Source organism: Penicillium taxi (genome assembly GCF_028828555.1).
Source record: "Penicillium taxi strain IBT 34144 chromosome Unknown utg000001l_segment0_segment0, whole genome shotgun sequence".
Lineage (NCBI taxonomy): Eukaryota > Fungi > Ascomycota > Eurotiomycetes > Eurotiales > Aspergillaceae > Penicillium > Penicillium taxi.
The window spans coordinates 977,996-996,370 of NW_026643203.1; the positions used below are offsets into that span (position 1 = coordinate 977,996).

At 45.4% G+C, this 18,375-nt stretch overlaps 8 protein-coding genes across 8 annotated transcripts; 5 read left to right on the plus strand and 3 right to left on the minus strand.

Moving 5' to 3' along the window:
• Positions 1–98: 98 nt before the first annotated feature.
• N7495_000357 (sterol homeostasis protein ARV1) lies at positions 99–1,501 on the plus strand (the record flags this gene model as incomplete). Its single annotated transcript, XM_057203027.1, has 2 exons — positions 99–291; positions 426–1,501. 2 exons carry the CDS (start codon positions 99–101, stop codon positions 1,499–1,501), a joined length of 1,269 nt encoding a protein of 422 aa, XP_057067100.1.
• A 2,077-nt stretch (positions 1,502–3,578) lies between these two features.
• N7495_000358 (putative DSBA family oxidoreductase) lies at positions 3,579–4,535 on the minus strand (the record flags this gene model as incomplete). Its single annotated transcript, XM_057203028.1, has 6 exons — positions 3,579–3,651; positions 3,713–4,029; positions 4,084–4,211; positions 4,277–4,317; positions 4,365–4,443; positions 4,502–4,535. 6 exons carry the CDS (start codon positions 4,533–4,535, stop codon positions 3,579–3,581), a joined length of 672 nt encoding a protein of 223 aa, XP_057067101.1.
• A 363-nt stretch (positions 4,536–4,898) lies between these two features.
• On the minus strand, positions 4,899–6,063 carry N7495_000359 (uncharacterized protein; the record flags this gene model as incomplete). The annotated part of the gene is made up of 2 exons (XM_057203029.1): positions 4,899–5,279; positions 5,332–6,063. Coding segments are annotated over 2 exons (1,113 nt in total), but the record flags the coding sequence as incomplete, so codon positions are not given.
• Positions 6,064–6,110: 47 nt separating this feature from the next.
• Positions 6,111–7,222, plus strand: N7495_000360 (uncharacterized protein; the record flags this gene model as incomplete). Its single annotated transcript, XM_057203030.1, has 4 exons — positions 6,111–6,317; positions 6,371–6,424; positions 6,487–7,004; positions 7,051–7,222. 4 exons carry the CDS (start codon positions 6,111–6,113, stop codon positions 7,220–7,222), a joined length of 951 nt encoding a protein of 316 aa, XP_057067103.1.
• Positions 7,223–8,595: 1,373 nt separating this feature from the next.
• N7495_000361 (uncharacterized protein) lies at positions 8,596–10,160 on the plus strand (the record flags this gene model as incomplete). The annotated part of the gene is made up of 2 exons (XM_057203031.1): positions 8,596–9,162; positions 9,717–10,160. The coding sequence occupies 2 exons, from the start codon at positions 8,596–8,598 to the stop codon at positions 10,158–10,160; spliced, it is 1,011 nt and encodes a 336-aa protein (XP_057067104.1).
• A 1,648-nt stretch (positions 10,161–11,808) lies between these two features.
• Positions 11,809–12,726, minus strand: N7495_000362 (uncharacterized protein; the record flags this gene model as incomplete). Its single annotated transcript, XM_057203032.1, has 3 exons — positions 11,809–11,825; positions 11,854–12,607; positions 12,697–12,726. 3 exons carry the CDS (start codon positions 12,724–12,726, stop codon positions 11,809–11,811), a joined length of 801 nt encoding a protein of 266 aa, XP_057067105.1.
• Positions 12,727–13,675: 949 nt separating this feature from the next.
• Positions 13,676–14,774, plus strand: N7495_000363 (ketoreductase; the record flags this gene model as incomplete). Its single annotated transcript, XM_057203033.1, has 2 exons — positions 13,676–13,849; positions 13,914–14,774. 2 exons carry the CDS (start codon positions 13,676–13,678, stop codon positions 14,772–14,774), a joined length of 1,035 nt encoding a protein of 344 aa, XP_057067106.1.
• A 1,404-nt stretch (positions 14,775–16,178) lies between these two features.
• N7495_000364 (uncharacterized protein) lies at positions 16,179–17,211 on the plus strand (the record flags this gene model as incomplete). Its single annotated transcript, XM_057203034.1, has 3 exons — positions 16,179–16,292; positions 16,368–16,735; positions 16,971–17,211. 3 exons carry the CDS (start codon positions 16,179–16,181, stop codon positions 17,209–17,211), a joined length of 723 nt encoding a protein of 240 aa, XP_057067107.1.
• Between the last annotated feature and the right edge of the window lie 1,164 nt (positions 17,212–18,375).

Consider the following 18,375-nt stretch of genomic DNA (forward strand, 5'->3'; position numbering starts at 1 on the left):
ACTCCATATTTCATAGATCGCGTTCGCCCCGCACAGGCCAGTTCTCTATTTAGTAACAACTATCCCACACCTTATTTCTCCCCTAGCGCCATGACACGATGCCCATCTGCATCGAGTGTTCATACCCGGTCTCGCACCTGTACAGCGCTTATAGTCGCGCCGATGACCGTTCCCAGGGTAAAGGCGTGCGATTGACGCAGTGTCCACGCTGCCAACGCTTCGCCGACAAATATGTCGAGTATGACTTCGTGGTGATCTTTATCGACCTAGTCCTTATAAAACCCCAAGTAAGTCGCCCTGAACTGCACATGGAGACTATCTGCTAATACATCTCTTAACAGGTCTACCGACACCTCCTATTCAATCGACTCGGACGTGACGATAATCGATTTGACGTATGTAACGCTCCCACGCATAACTACAAGCAAAGTTGACAAGATGGGGTGATCAGCGATCTATAATTCGTCTGGGAATTCTTCTCCTCCTCTTCGATGTCTACTTAACCTGGGCCCGTCTCGAGAAAGACCCTTCACTCGCCACTACCTTCATCGCGCGCGCGCCAATCGTCGTGCAATACCTCTTCTTCCTAACGCTGAACGCAGCGGCCACTCTAGCGCACCACTTAACTGTCCGTCTCCTTGCTCGGTTCCTCGTCCCGAAATCACATCGTTACAGCGCACCGGAAACCCCAGCCACCAGCAATGTCACCTCCACCGCGAACATGACTGATACAACTCCCCTTCGCTCCGGGCCTTCCACACCAATCAGTCGGCCATCACCCCAATGCCAGCCCGTAAACTCACTGCTTGGACAACAGACGAATATAGGTGCTCCGCAAATGAAAGTCATCCCAAATCCGGGCTCATCTGCAGATGTCATAGCTACTGCCTCATCTCCACGTGAACCATCGCCTAATTCACAGAGCGCAACAGCCCCGCCGCAAAGATCCATACCCCCTCTCAAGCGCACATCAACAGCGCCACTACAGAACATTCAGCCCCTCCCACCACCCACAGCAGCGAGCCCAACAGCCATCAGCACCGCGCTGCTAGTAAGCAGTTGCGCGAAAATGTTCCCCATCCTACTGGTCATCTGGGGCTCGGACAGGACGGGAAACTCAGCAAATAACCAATCCGGGAACCGCATTGAGCAAATAGCAGGAATGTCCCAGGGACTATACCGCTCGTCGAAAGCGGGCTATCCTTCAACCCACGGAGCTGAAGTTTTGTCCTCGTTCCGTGAGGTCTGGCTTGCAACTCCAGAGTCCTGGCTACGACCTTATTTGTCGGCTAGCTATCTGTCGTGGCTGTTTGATTTACTGGCGTCATTGATCTCTCTTGGCGTTGTGGATACGCATCTTGCGCTTTTGAGTAATATTGAAGCGTTGTATATTCTGCTCGGGTGTGGATATTTACGTTCTGTGGCTGTTGCTGTTGCTGGGCAGATTGCTAGGTGGGGTGTGCAGAAGGTTGTTCTTGGTGCTGTTGGTGTTGGTACTTAGGTCTACATATCATATTTCCTTTGCAATGAGAATACATATCAATTCACATATATTATTCGTACCTATGCTAATACTATTCCTGGAACCACGTTGAATCTGTTCAATGTTGGTAGCCTAGGTCTACACGTGCTTTAATTACTTTGAAGCCGTGTTTATCTGTTGGTTTCTTTTACAGAATATGCTAGGTAGATTTTGAAGAGACATCTAGCACGATAGAGCATCGAGCCGCCAATGTCGACGAGTACATCGGCGATGACCATGCAAGTATCATGGGGTTAACGATAGCAATATTGGATATCTTGATCTTCATAAACAACGTTGGAGAGATTGAAGCCGTACAGTGAGCTGGAGTCATCCCGAAGGTCACCTTCAAGGGACTCGTGGGTCACACTACCAGGAAATGTGATGGCACCTCTTAATTCTCAGTCGCAGACGAATAGTCAGGATCCTGCGACAGCTTTGAGGATGATGGCAGTGATGGTACGAGAATTGAGTCTAGTAAGGTGCATAGGTGAGCCTGAACACCTGAGCATTTCTTGGTATATATTCATCCAAGGTTCTAGTTAGACTTCCGCGCCGCGCCATTGTTTCTGCTTGTTTCCATGAGTCTTAGCTACATAGCTGACGTTAGTGGGCATTGAGTGTCTAGATAGACCAGCTAAACAGTACTGTCATTTTCTGGAAAACCTTTGTAGCTCAAGGGTTTTCCAATTCACCCTGGGAGAATATTGAACAGGCTCAGGAACACTCAAGTCCATTCAGTTGTCAATTTCTTAAGGAATTGTTACTTGACACGAATATCATTGTCATACTCATCGAAGTCTTTGTGAGCTTGGTGCCCATAACGGAGATTAACAACATTGATATCGTTCATTTTATATTGGATTGAGATGTTGTAAGGACCTCTGGAAAATTCGGACCCGATAGATGCTATCATGCATAGCAATACCATTATCTCCCTAGTCTTTTGTAGACACTCAACTTTCAGAGTTTCTGCGCAGGGGTGCTATAAGGGACTTATTTCATGGAGGACCGAGCTGTGTGCAAGTTCATCTCGGGGTCGATGAACTGCATAATTCCACGGGCCAACATGGAGCTGCGAATGAGATGGAAATTCTATCTAGTTCATTCTCAAAGTTTTTGTTTGATTTTCCATCTCGCTCTGCATTTTTTTAGTTGCTTTTCCTAGTTTTTCTAGGCGTGCGAATAGGAAATGATCTTGGTCATCCTTCCAAATGCCTTGTTTCAAGACAGCCTGGTTTGCTGCCTCCTCCATGAAGTCTTGCACGTCCTGCATCTTCGACTTATCTTTTCTACTTAGTTTGGGAAATGATTCCGTGTACTGATGTAAATTCAGTCAGTGGATTGGTGCCTGAAGATAGTTATATGCCTTGTTCTTGTACTATGGATGACGTTGACTCATTTTCTCCCACATCAACACCATGATGGCTACCATCTCCATAGTGACCAGCTCAATCCCTAGCACTACTACTACCAAAGATAATCCCAAGTCTCTCGCTGGGCCTCAGGACATCCAACGCCATATAAGATATCCAACGCCCTATAAGACATCCAACGCCCTATTATTACCAAGCGTCCTTCCCTTTCTGAAGTGAGAACCCCTTTCATTATATTAACTAAGTTAACTTACTATTATGTTTTTCTAGCTTGAGCTCCCCCCCAAAATAGAGTACGCCAAAGAATTTCCCCAACACTTCCTTGGTTGAGGACTGGGATGGCCTCGATTCGGCGGGCCAGGGACTCCTTCAGGAATTCGGCCTTCCCACTCCAGGTACACCCCTCCTGATATTTTTATCTTTGAAGCAGGGGTCCAATACTATATTTGGTACCAAGAGACTGATAGATCATGAGAATCCTTCTCGATGATCTTCGCGAGATTGTGAAATTGCTCCCAGAACGTCCTCTTATAATGCCCCCAAGAATTGCTCTGCCTGTTAAACGTCTTAACTAGCCTATTTTATCATTAACTAGCCCTCTTTCTATCTTTGCCATCTGTCATCTCAGACATCTCTGAAAACTTGACGGTCATTACTTCGAGGCAAGTCAAATTACATTACTACAATCGCGCCTTCTCAGTGATAGCTATATCATGGTACGGCACTCCCAAGTACTGCCACATAAACGCAAAACTACATTTTATCAGAACCAGCCCTCAAATCAACAGAGAAAAAAGACACAATAATTACTCACCGGTCACTTCCAAAGAAAGGCTCCTCGTTCCCCTTCTCATTCCGCACCCAGAACCACGGCGCACCATACGCGCCTAGGTCCAGCGCTTTCTGAGTATTATCAATCAGCGCCTGCTTATACTCAGGATTAGATACAGCAGCCAGGATTTCTTTGACTTCCTGATCGGAGTACTCTTGTATCTTGAGCAGGTCTACTAGCTTCTCCAGCTTGCTAATGTCAATGTTCTTGTGATACATCCCCTCCCACAATGAGATGAAGGTTGTTTCGAACCTCTCACGTGGATAATGTCGCTTGATATAGATCATACATCGCTGCGGCTGTAAATTGAAGTATGAGTACCAGATTATATTAGGATTAAACTCATGGCATACCATTATCGAAAGGATCGGAAAGAATTCCGGTATTTTGATCGGCGGCACGCCGAAGTATGTACACGCTCGCTGCATGTCAAATTTGGAATATGCAGCTTTGGCTGGGAGTGTCCATGGAGGTTTATTATCTAAAACTACCATTAGTTTTTGATCCATGAGAAGAGCTCGTACAGGTGGTATGGATTTGACATACCTGATCCAACATTGATACCGCCTAAGAAAACGGGATGGAATCTCCATGCTGTCAGTAGATGTCTAGTGGTTGGTTTCTAAGAACTTACTCGATTTCAACTCCATATGAATCTAGTGCTCTGCGATTGCGTCTTAGGTATAACGTCGCGTAGTATGAATACGGGGAAACTGGCCCTCATTAACACGCGACCTAGATATAGGGCCAGATCCTAGGAGGGAATCATACCACAATCGATGTAGGCGTCTATTTTTCCAACCATGACGAATAGTTAGATGACTACTAGAAAAATTGTTGCGATTAAGTGATACTAAGTGGATGGAGTTGGTAAATTTTAGGTTGAACCAAGATGGTTTGAGCCGAGGCTTGTGTCGGCCTCGGCTGTGATGCGTGATCAACGAATCTGTTATTTCACTACCTAGGCGATATTGGAATTCTTTGAAAAATCACATGCAATCATTGACAGTCCATTGAAAACTGAGGTTAAGAATAAGAATAAGATAGAAAGTGTATCCATCCAGGATCTGAATTAGTCATTTGGTAACAACAGGCGTCAATATCAGACATCATACCTAGTGCACATGATATGTAAATCTAATTTCTATAAGGCAGTAGGTGAATCTATTTAATCCTTTCGGTGGCTACTGAGAGCCGACTGACGGGTATTGACCAAATCCAAATCATACGGATTCTCTTCATACTGCGTGGCAGTAGCGACTCGATGTATCGATCGCCCCGAATGGCGAGATGCATGAGAGGAAAGTCTTCCAATAATGCGATGCGAATGGAGAGTAGGCACACTCTCGCTATCACTAGATTCATGCTCATCACCCGCAACTTCAGTAGAAGCAGTCCTTTCCACTCTCTTCTCCTCAACTTCTTCCCGCCTAATCTTGGCCTGGTCCTTCGTGAGGCGGCGCATAAACGCGTCAGCTTCAGCGGCGAAAGTACACCGCTGACGGATTTGGGCTCCCTCCGGTGGGAGTCTATCCGTAGTTTCTCTGCACTTTTTTTGCGTAGCGCATATTCTCCGGGAAGATGTATATGACAGCAATGACCATTCCTACAAGAACACCCAAAAATGCTAGGCCGCCCACGCCTTCGTTCCAGCCACGAACTTCTTGAAACACGATCGGGAATGCAGCAAACATCATATACAGACTACCGTATATTATAGACATATAGATAGATAATAATAGCACAATTGGTTCTCGAAACAGTAAAGTCCATGGTCGTGAGAGGGCTGTTTTGAGAGTAGTGCCTAAAGAGGTTGGGCCGCGGTCGATATCAAGTTTGCTGCTATACACCATCTCAGTCATCTGCGAGAGCTTTTGTGCACATCGACGAAGAAAAACAGGAGAGTATGTCTCTGGAAGTAATAAGATTATGCATAGCCAGAGTACACCAGAGAGAGCAGCAAGAAGACCTTCCACCCAGCGCCAGCCGGCGCCCGAAGTAAGAAACCCCCCAATGACAGGGCCAATAGTCGGACCGAGAAATTGGGCAGCAGCGAAAAGGCTCATTGCGATGCCGCGCTGAGAGGCGGGGAACATGTCGGCAATAGTGCCGCCTGCATTCCCAAAGGGTGACGGGCCAAAGCATCCAGCCAGGAAGCGTAGTATAATCAACGTCTGAATATTCTGCGCGCCCGCAGCGCCGGCATTAAAAGAAGTCAGGAATGCGAAGCTGATAGTAAAGATATGTCGGCGACCATAGATCTCGCTGAGTGGAGCCCAGATCAAGGGACCAATTGGTATTAGTAAAGGTATTAGTAAATTTAGGAATTGGTCCTATAAGACCCCCCTCAAGTGCTCCCGTTCCCTTCTTTCCCAGAAACATGACCTTAAGAAAATGGCACAATCATTGGCCTGGAGGCATCCCCTTCTATATTTGCCGACGCGGAGAACCTGTGGAAGATATGGCTACTGCCTCTCGTGCATGGAGATTCTTTGTCCGTGAGCAGTGGGTCGACGGCGCCGCTGTGAATGAACAGAGGCGAGCTTTGATCGAGCGATGGGCAACAGCAGACCAGAAATTCCGTGATGTGTAATTTCTCAAATGTTCAAGTGATGGATATATCTACTAACACTAAGATAGAGCTATGAATCCCGAGCACCAGAGGATGAACGTGTCTTTGAAAACCCCGAAGATGTATGAATATCCCTCCTAAGGTCTATTATTTGAAATGATTCCAAGGTTCTAATCAGTACTAGGACTCATGTCTTATTGGACTTTCTGATACCAGAATTGATCCAGTCCATATCTGTATCATACAATGGGCCCCAGAGACACAAGCTCTGCTCGCGAAGTGTCTTATAACACTATTCGGATGGGATGGCGGATATGAATATCTAGCCTATCAAATGTCGATGTATTTCCCTATGGAAGACAACCAAGGCGATATCCTCGAAATATTCAAATTCCGCCAAAGTGTCGCCCGGCCCGATTTTCTAGATATTTATATGACGGTAGATGGAACTATACTATTCTCAGAGTGCGAGCCTAAACTTATTATTGACGACCGCACTCTTGAGACTGGATTATGTCTTTGGGTTCAATTCCAGAATAATGGGACTAGGGAGAGGGCTTGGCGGGTTCAAATGGTTATAGAGGAGTTTCCTGGCCTTTTTCTTGATGCTTATCCTAATATGACCCCGCTAGACTCCGTGTTGGTATACATGGAAGATTACCAGGAGGATTCAGACCCAGAGCATATCTTGGAAGATGAGCCGTGAGTTCAATATTTAGTGTCTAATGATTGTACTAATAGCTTATAGGGTTGATATGCGACGGCCATTCGTGGAAATTTATCCAGGAGATAGCCAGCAACTGGATCAGTATGCGCCAGGCTTTCGTGAGGCAGAAGCAGGCAATGGCTTGGCGATTGGATATGATTTGGAAAGGATACTTGCAGATGATGGAGGCCCTCTAAAGATTATAGAAGAATAAAGTCGCGTGTTCTGCAAAGTAAAGACCTGACAAGATACTTGGAGGAATGTGCACATCTATGAACGATTTTAATAAATATTCAGATATACAGTCGTAAAGAAAAAAGAGAAGATGCTATGCTACAAGGGATTCCCATTTCACGGTGAAGATAATTGAATCCAAGAGGGAATATGTTTAGGTCTCCTTCAGCCTATCCACCTCGCCACGAGCTTCAGCAAGCATACGCTCCTGATCCTTCTTCGCCTGTAGCATGGCATGTATACGATCACAATCCCCTACAGCCAGTTGTTCGTTTAGTTCCGGTGCTTTCCTACCCTTCGGGTAATCTCAATATGCCCTGAACTAGCTTCAAAATAATTCTCTAGCGGAGTAGGTCTTTCAAATTTCAGCTGGATGTCTTGCAGTGCCAGAACCTGTTCTTGTTTCAAGCTCCCTTTTCAATTTCAATATCCTGCCATTTCGATATCAATTACCATCCAGAATTGACACTGGGCCTGATCTGGAAGCCACTAAGCCAAGATATGACCAGGAGGTAACCATCGGAAAATATTTGTCTCTGTATGGGTCTGAGTGGGGCTTGCTTCAGCACTCTTATTGTAAAGCTAGATCCACTGTTCCACATGGTATATTTAGTATTCAATTAATTATGATAACGTTTTCCCCTCGCTTACGAGAAACTGAAACATATTGAAACATCTCATAGCATAGAAAGTCGACCTATATCTCATATTTGATATATCCATTGATACGAGCTAGTCAATACGAAGGTCTCGAGCTTCCTTGAGCAAGTTAGAAACTGCCTGAACCATTAATTCACGCAGGTATTAGTCTCTCCTTTCGTATCCTTGTCTGCGTCTCGTGTCTACAGGAACAGGTTCACTGTGGAAAAATCTCCTCCGGCCATAAAAAATGGTCTTTTGGAGGACATCGACTACATTGGTAGTAGTTCTGACGCTACAGGCTCAATATACCAGTGCTTAGGGAAATGCAGATACTCTCTACATCTACATATCTGATAGTCTGGCTGATATCTCAGCCTCAGAAGCATATGTCAATGCCATGGTCGGCAGTGTTTCGTGCTATGCGGGCTTGAGCCAGGCAGTCACCTAGACGACATCATGGTCAGCCAGTGCACTTTCAGAAATTTGCACCACTGATTTCTCCTCTGTGAATGAAGCCTGCGGCATAAGTACTCAGTACAACATTTCTGGCATCTCGCAAACTGCCTCGGATAGAGGAAAAGAATGCAATGGCGTTATGATGCAACCTGCTTAACTGATTCGCCTTCGGACACCTATTGTAACACTCTAATCTAGAATGCAATTGCGAACGGCACAACAAACGTAAAATGTAGCGCATGCTATTTGAACTACATGTCAACTATAGTGAACTCCAAGTGGGGTCAGGATATTTTGCTCAGTCCTTCGGCCCTAGAGAGTCAAGTATCTTCTTGCTCGACCAGCGGATACTCTGCGACTTATACCCCGACCTCTACTGCCTCTTCAATAGTCTCCGCCTCAGCCACCGTTACCGCTAGTCGCTGCAACACGACTAACCCCGACCAGACTGTTTATAAGGTTGAATCCGGAGATACCTGTGTTTCTATCTCAGCAGCTCAAAATGTATCCACCTCAGCCTTGATTAACTTGAACAGCCTTGATATAGGATGTACACACATAGTGGCTGGGGCGGAAATTTGCCTTCCCGATGTTTGTGAAATCCATCGCGTTCAGGAGACGGATACCATCGATAAAATCGTTGATAGCCTATCCCGTCAAGTCTCCGTACCTCAATTTGTTGCATGGAATGCCAATCTTAACTCAGTGCAAAGCTCGGAGAATCTGACTGCCATTACGGGGAAGTACATCTATGCCAGTCCTCCAGGTACTCTCACACTTCCCGATACCCTGGCTCTGAAGCCCGCAACCACAGCTATATATGTTTTCCGCTTTCCTTTTTCCTCTTATATATCCCGGAAGATGAAAATGCTAATTAAATGTATAGCTCTGTTCCTACAGACGCGGTTACTAGCTCAAACACCGACTATGGCCACTAGTATCAGATCCAAGCTAGTGATACCTGTGAATCTGTATGCAGCAAGTTTAGCACCTCGCAGTATGATTTCGATTTCTTGAACCCCCAGGCTGCACTAAATACAACTTCAAGCTGTGGCAGCCTGTGGAAAGGGAATAGTTACGTACGTCTCCTTCTCATTTGATAACAAAGACACACTGTTTCTATCAGACTAACCTATCCACACTCATAGTGTGTATAAGCCGTGGGTAACATCAATACCTATACAGGCTACATATCGAACACTACCAGGACTCGCACCACTCTCGCTAGCACCATTAATGCTAATGCTACCCGTACAGCCAACCATAGTACCACATAACTGTTCTGGTCATTCCCTTCTGACCTGACCACTACCTCGACTTGGACGCCTGACTCTGCATACCTCGCATCCCTTGCATCCTACACACTCTGCGACCAGGTCAACTTAGTGTACAACATCACTGAGGACGATCTGACAGACGAGATGTATGAATATCAAGCCTGGATGAGTGAATACGAGCGCGTCTGCTATCTGCCCACCAACGGCACCTTCCCGACTGTTGGCTTCAATTTCAGCATCACACTGACCGATGACTCAAGTGTGGGAAGCTCAACGATGTTTACCTCTAGCCAAACGGCTAGCCCCCACGCATCGCCTACGGCCACCACTGCGATTTCCACTACCACAACTTCCACTACCACAGCTGTAACCTCGCCAAGTAGTACCATCTCAGAAAATGGTCTTTATGGCGTATCTAGTTCCGGCTGGACTTGTTTGGGGTCTCAGTTTGGCGATTGCTGTAGTAACTACGGCTATTGTGGGAGCTCGTCGGACTACTGTTCCAGCGCAAACTGCGATGCTCAATATGGCTCGTGTTCGTGATTGCTTGGAGATTAAAACCAACTCATATACACCGCCCTCAGCCAAGCTTGAATGGTGGGATGTAGGAGTATATTTCAAATGTTTCTGTTGGCTCTGCACTAGGAATATGCTACTTCGAGGGGACAGTGGTATCATAAGGGTAACTTAGTGCTATTGAAGATAGAAAGGTCTTTGACTTAAAAGATGAAACACTTGCATTCACTCATGACACTCAATACAACACATTCCAACGTTCATTTGTGATATTGAACGTTGTACTGATCCTCAAAGTAATTGGATTCCACAGATAGAGGCCTGAATTCTCGCCCTAGTCCAAGATCATTCGTTATTAACAACTTTGGGTATCAATATAGGTCTCATAATAGTCATCGTACCAGGAATAAAGGCCTGCACCTGGGTCCTGCAATAATCAAGTGGGTCTTGTATTCCATACCCATCAGTGAATGAAGCTCTCTCCTTGAATCCGTTCTCAGTTGGGCATTATCTAGGGTGATTATACTTGGAGTTTCGAGTTTCGAGGTGAAAGTAAAATGCGAACCTTTGAAGTGAAGTGAGAAATAAATATGATAGAGCCCGCTGGCTGGGCTTTATAGGCTAGCATGATCGAGATGTGGGCCATATAATCCACTTCGATCTTTGATTCTTCGTTTTACATGCCGAAAAGTCTTATATCCTCTTTCTTGACACATCAAAGTTTATGCGACAGTGCAAGCGCATGAACGCGTCACCAGGGGGCACGGGCGAGACTGGCAACCACTTGAACAAAATGACGAAATGAAGAAAAGGCGTAAGTTAATATGGCTGAGGCTGAGGTCGCTTGGGGCTCGGATAGCAATGAATCTGACACCTTGCGGAATTTTAACGCCCCCACTTGAGGTGCCCAAGTATTTCTTCTGGCAACTATTGTTAGCAAAATTAGGCCCGGACCTAAAAGCCGATGATGGCGCAATCACTTGTTATTGGGAGAGACTTGATTATCACGTGCAAAGCCCGGACGCCGGGAGGATGGCGCTTGGGAGCCTCTTGTATCCAGTCGCTATTTACCACGAATCCATAAACCAACAACGCGACCAGTCATTTAGCAATCCCATCGGATAAAAGCCCTTGGATTCAGGATACGAATTGCTTCACCACGTCAAAGCGTTCGCAGATTCCCTTCCTCTTATCGGCAACCATGTTCTCCTCTGCATTATGGCCTATTAGCTCCAAGCTGAGAAAATAAAAATTGACAATTCAATGCTGCATAGGTCATGAGTATTTTCTTTTCGTCTGTAACATATATGATATTCCGCCTGTGAGTGCCTGATAAGCAATTTTGACGTTGGTAGTCGGTTAGGGTTAGCGTTCCACCCATGCCATGGTAGCGGCCTTTCCGGACGAGACAAGCATACCAAAGGATCAGAATGTTCAATATTAATTCTTTATCTAATGACCCACAAGCCCATTTGAAGATAGTATCATGCTCCGTGTGTTGTACATTTGAACTCCAACCGAAATGATAAATCCGCCCATAATTATTATTTGATGCTTCATTCATTAATGAAAAGTTTTGAAGATAAAAGCACTCTTCGTATTTTGTCGACGTGGATCATCTACCACTTCAGCTGCTGCTAGGAAGCGGGTTGTTTGAAGAATGAGTTCTAACATTCTAGTCAGTTGCAAGCCCTTTTTCATAAAAGATAGAATCTCTTACCTTCAAGATGAACAGTAAATGCCTCTAGACGATCCTCTCCATTTGAAAAATGGGCAGGAAGATTCTCTTCAACTGATATCTTCTCTACCCTGATCTTTAGCCCTAATGTTTTTTGGTTGTCAATCCACACGATTTGGTCGTCCTTTTCAATCACAGGTGGCTCGACTGTGGAGCTCAACCTTTCGGACTGCTCGCGAAGCCATACTCTCGGAAGGCGGACAACAAGGTCCTCCAGTCTCTCGCACACAGACGAGAATTTATCTGGCATCCGCACTCCTACCATGTCCAGTTTGACACAGAATTGACAGAAGTATTCAAACCACTCCAGAATGACAGGCTCACTCTCTTCCTCTTTCCCAGTTGGTTTGAGAACACCTGAGAAGTCAGCCTGTAGAAATCCGACCACATCCCTCCACGAAAACCTCCCACCTGATGGAGAGACGAAGCCGTCAGAAGAGGACTGGATCCGGAAGTGTGAATAAGAGCCTGTCAACCTGTCTGAGTGTTCTTTTGTGATGGTGTGATTCTGACTGGAATGGGAATTAACCGTGCTGATGTATTCACAGAAGTATACCGGGTCAATAAACGCATGCATTGGTGCAAACCAGCGCAAGACAAGCCGGGTATCCTTTTTTGTAATCGCCCGTAGACGAGTTTGTAATATCTGAGAAACATTGGCTAAGAAGTGGTGTGACACTGATACTAGAGAGAGCAATGACTTTGTTGGAAGCTCTCCAAGAATATAGGCCAAAATCTAGATACGAAATTAGAACTAGTTCTGGAATCGATGGGGGCCATTTCTCTTACTTCGTTAGGCAATGTACTTATCGTGATGGGACTCACCCCGTAGCAGTTGCAGTATGTGGATACCATAAAGGTGAATGTGCTTCAGTTTTTGACATACAGTTAATCAGAATGAGAGGGGGAAAAGGGAGGAATATAAGATGTTATCAAAGATATGGAATGGTCTCGACTCTATAGGCTTTAGACCAATAGATCTGATTGCCTGATTAGTGACGTCACATGTTGTACGACTCAGAGTCGGCATTTCTGCCTCATGATCTTTTCGGAATCTGTTTATTTCCTCATCTGGTTATGTTCTATGGATTCCCCATATATTAGGAGGTTTACATGGGATATGTTCCCGCTTATCGCCGATCCTTCCCGCCGTTTGCACCCGATGATGTATACACACTCCAGTTTATACTATTTAGCTTGGGTACCTATATCCTAGCCTTGGAATTGTACCACAAGGAAAAACAATTACTTGGGCAACTATTTGGGTATACAAGTAAGCTCTATCCACCTAGGTATAGTTCGGGTATCTATATTTCGGGATTTGGACAATGCGAGACTCCGCCAATTAATTCCAAGGTTACTTGTGAAAGTGTGTAGCAGGTACTGAATGGGTTCATATAAGCTGTTTTACAGGGTCTAGATGTTCTTTACTGGGGGTTTAATGATTTACATGATGTTTCCTACTGCAGCATACCTAGGTACGCTCATATGCAAGGTCTCCTCGAGTTGTGATATCGCATTAGACCAGCTCATCTGAAGAGTACCATAGCTAATTACCCTGGTACAATCCCAAAATATCCATCGATATGTATATTTTACAAGGTCTTTTGATTCAATATAAAAGATCAATATGATTCAAGTCATGCAATGATCCAAGTTTGTGTAACCTGGTATTTATGATTGAGCTTTCTTGGATGAATTGAGTAGTAGGGTTGTTGTAATAGGGGATTCTTGGCGGTGATCGACCTCAACAATCTACATCTTTTTTTCCTAGCTTCCCACAACACTTCACCCCACCCACGCCATGGATATCTCAAAGCATATTGAATGTCTCTCTAAATGGCCATCCCACCTGGCCCCGGGATTGCCCACCATTGGTGCGTTGTTACTGCTTGCAACTGGTGGTCTCTTTGTCACCTGTAAGGTCTGGACATTTGTGCGGGTTCTTCTCAGCCTATTCGTGCTTCCGGGTAAACCGGTAAGAATTCCTTCATACTTCGAGATTATAATGAATTCTGAGATTGATCATGTTTTCTATATAGCTCCAATCCTTTGGCCCCCCTGGTAGCTGGGCTGTGGTGACCGGTGCCTCCGATGGTCTCGGCAAGGAGTTCGCGCTCCAGTTAGCGCGGGCCAAGTTTAACATCGTGCTCGTCTCACGGACCGAATCGAAACTGGTCACCCTCGCGGAGGAAATCACCAAGAAATCCCCTAATGTGCAGACCAAGATCCTGGCTATGGACTTTTCGCGCAACGCGGACGAGGACTACGCTGCGCTGAACAAGCTCGTCTCCGAGTTGGACGTCTCTATCCTAGTCAACAACGTTGGACAGAGCCACTCCATCCCCGTTCCATTCGCTCAGACCCCCGCCTCCGAGGTCGCGGACATCATCACCATCAACTGCACTGGAACTCTGCGCGTTACCCAACTCGTAGTCCCCGGTATGATCCAGCGCCACCGCGGCCTAGTACTCACAATGGGCTCTTTCGGTGGTCTGCTTCCTACTCCGCTTCTAGCTACCTACTCCGGTAGCAAGGCCTTCCTCCAGCAGTGGTCTACTGCCCTGGGCGCTGAGCTGGCACCCCACGGCATTGAGGTTGAGCTCGTTCAGGCTTATCTGATTACCTCTGCCATGTCTAAGGTCCGTCGTGCCTCCGCCTCTATCCCGACTCCTCGTGCCTTTGTTCGATCCGTGCTGTCCAAGATCGGTCGCCACGGTGGCTCATCTACGTACGCCTACAGCTCCTCGCCATACTGGTCTCACGGCCTTATGGCTTGGTTCCTTACTTCCATTGGCACCATGAACAAGACCGTTCTCTCGCAAAACAAGTCTATGCACGAATCTATCCGTAAGCGTGCTTTGCGAAAGGCTGAGCGTGAGGCTCAGAAGAAAAGCACTTGATTTCACAATCAGCGATTACTTTCAAACCATATAGGCTTTGTATTGAAATGGATTTGTTGTGTGAGTAGAAAAAAAAATGAAAGTCTTCAGGACTTGATAATGAGCTTGATGACCGAAATGTGTCAGAATTCAATATAATCTGAGAGATATACACATACTGAGCCACTAGAATGGAGCATCCACCCTGCTACAATGATGATAAGGGATCCTTCCAAGGTTAGTTAGACTACTAGTATCCCCACCAGGCTTTGCCTGTGCCCTGTTGGACTTTACTCAAAGATACTCCTTTCCGACAACTAAAGAAATGTTGTGAAGTATCTGAGTTGAGTTGTTTCAGGTCGAATCAGTAAACATCTGCTAGCGGTGGACATGACATACTTCACCAATGGAACTCATCGAGGTGGTTGATAGAGATACCTAGGTAGAATACCCTTAATTCGACCGGCAAATACGACGCATCGCTAGCAGCGCCTATTGGAAAAATCACGAGGATTAGCTTGTCAGCATATTGTTTGATTTTTGCGACAGACAAGGGTATTATGTAATTGTATCATATTTGAACAATAAAATCAAGCGCCCTAAGCTATCCTACCTACGACGTAGGTATCTAGGTACTCCGTAAATTGCCGTTACAGGGATGAATCTGCAACACATGGACGGTATATTGAAAGCTATCAAATTCCAAAACAAATCTCCATCGCTGCCCAACCAGTTCAGGATCTCTTCGATAATAGCCTACTAGACAGCGGTGCCATTCTAATGAAACGTCTGAAATATAGTGTAGTGGAGTCGCCGTTTCAGCCTAAGAGGCCGATGCTCAGCGCCGGCCTCTGGGAGACTATGGACTATGGACAGCCATTCCTGACTCTTTGACCCATTCTTGTACTTATGGGCTGGAATTAAATCACTCAGACTCATTTCTTCGAGAGTCCTACACCGCATTGTTACTATTTTAGCGCTATCGTATTCCATGTTCATCCTCTTACGCCGAGCCAAAGCCCTGCAGCACTAGCTTTAAATGCCCCGGTCTCAACAGCATAGTCTGTGTTGAGCTAGCTAGACACTTGGTAGAGTATATGATGTTGGTGAGATCCCACTTCTCACGGTGCCCAGTCCTATTGACTCTGGAAGACCAGCCCCATACAGCCTATGGCGACCTTCGTCCACACCCTTAGCCGAAACAGGCTTGGAGAGGTTGATATCGCTGTTGTAACGATTTTGTTAGCGATCTGTTCTTTCGCTGTGGGACTAAGACTATGGTCTCGGTATTTTGAAGGGAGATGGCAGGGAAGCGACTGGATGATTATAGCAGCAATAGTAAGAGACCTGGACTGTTGATATTTGATATTTGATATCCAGTTTGATACACAGCTCCAGTTTACTAATGCCGAAGGCTAGACTTTAATGGTTGGCCGCTACGCTCTAGAGCTCACTATGATCCTCCTGTACGGGATGGGTCTACCTGCAGCGGCGGTGGCTCAAATTGGAGGAGCACAGGCTGTTGTACAACTCAGCAAGGTGAGCATTGCGCACATTCCGTCCCCATAGCCCTTGCATGCGAATATACCTAGTTATAATTTAACACCACATCAGCTTATATATGCGGGCGATCTGATGTATATCACAATCGTTACTTTGGTCCAGCTGTCAATTCTACACTACCTTCTTTTCAAATTCCAACAGCGTGGTATCAAAGGGCTGACATATGGTTTGATGGCGCTGTGTCTGGCTGTATGGTTTGCAAGGTTGATTGCAACCGCGATTATTTGCGTACCAAAAGGAACTACAACCGACGCAAATGTCAATCGTAAGAATCGCCAAATAGTACATCTGGGCTCGAACATCAGCGAGATTGTTCTTGACGGATGCATTCTCCTACTCCCGATACCGACCTTGTACAATATGAGGCTTTCATGGATTAGAAAATTTGGATTGGGAGTGATGTACATCCTCGGTCTCGGGTGAGTCTACAAGCCCTAGGATCTACCCCCAAATACAGCACTAATATGTCCGAAGAATTATTGCCATAATCACACTCCGACTCAAGCTCGATCTAAATCTAGATCTATATCTCTCCCAGTCAGAGTCAACCTACAACACAGCACTGAAATCCCTATTTTCGAGCATCGTGCTCCTGGTGGTTATAATAATCGCCTGTCTACCCACGTTATCTACAACGATCCAAAAAGTTTTCAGAGAAACGATCTCTCCATCCATGGCAGATGAGCACGGCTCCGAAATCATTCCAGGCAACTTCTGGAAGCAGGAGGCAACCATATGGGATATGCAGAGTGATTCTGAGATACAACTGTCTCATCTTCCTATGGCGAAGAAATTATCTGAGCTGGCTAATGGTCAGATCAAAGTCATTTTCAATTGGGATGTTCATTCTGCGAGGAACTCGGCTCGTTTGTATCGCAGCTCGATGCATACCTAAGTATTCCTCTTTGAGAAATTACTAGTATTTCCCTACGGAGGTATAGCGGTTTACCTAGACACGGCTTTTTTGAATCGAAGTTGTATATATTATATCGGGTTGAACTATAATACTCTCGATGTCGCTCCCTGGACTCGAGATCTCATCTAAAAATAACAAAAAAGAAAATTAGATATCCCCAACAACCTACTTCAGACCAAATTCATGATCAACTAGAAATGGTTCATATTGTCAAAAGTGGCCAGACCATCAAATCAGTCGGCCGGCTGGCCTAGTGGTAAGGCGTACGTTTCCGGTGCGTAAGATCGCAGGTTCGAGCCCTGCGTCGGTCGAAATTTTTGCTTTTTATATTTTTGGATCATATATAGTTAGTTGTACAATTGACTTTTTTTCCTCCGGGTTTGGGTTGCTAGACCAAGCAAGTATGGGCATCTAAGAATGAGTATTTATGCTTCGTAAAATAAAAATACCTAAGAATTAAGTAGCGTAGTTTCTTCCAATGTCCGACTATTGCGGGCAATACCGGCTAAAAGGTGTTCCGAATTTTACACATTCAATACCGAGAATACCGTTTCTATTGTTGAATCTTTAGTGACTAGATACCGACAGATATCAAGGTCATTGGGAACGGAATGATTGCAAACTGTTCAAGATAACTTCAAAGTAGTTTCTTCATATACAAGAACATAATTGCTCCCTGGATTGATGTTCATACCAATCTACTCTGTAGAGATTTAAGAGATCAAAGAGCAAAAATTCAATTCGACCGACGCAGGGCTCGAACCTGCGATCTTACGCACCGGAAACGTACGCCTTACCACTAGGCCAGCCGGCCGATTGATGAGTAATTATTCCTATAGCACACTGATAATCTGGATATCAGTAAGACCACAAAGCGCAACATCTCACTTGAATTTTTCTTCTTAGATTTATGCAAACATAATGAGTCAAGTCAGGTATTGATCAGCTTTTGCACCCGCAAATCCATCACATCATCAAAAAGTTTCGAAATATTGGGAAACAGATTACAAGAGGCCAGCCCTAGAGACATACTAAGCCTTGACCGCTGGAGAGACAAATCAATGAAAATGAGCGTGGAATGGATGTACTCAGCAACGAGTCAAATAGTTTCATAGTTAGTGCTAACATCGAGACACCCATGTA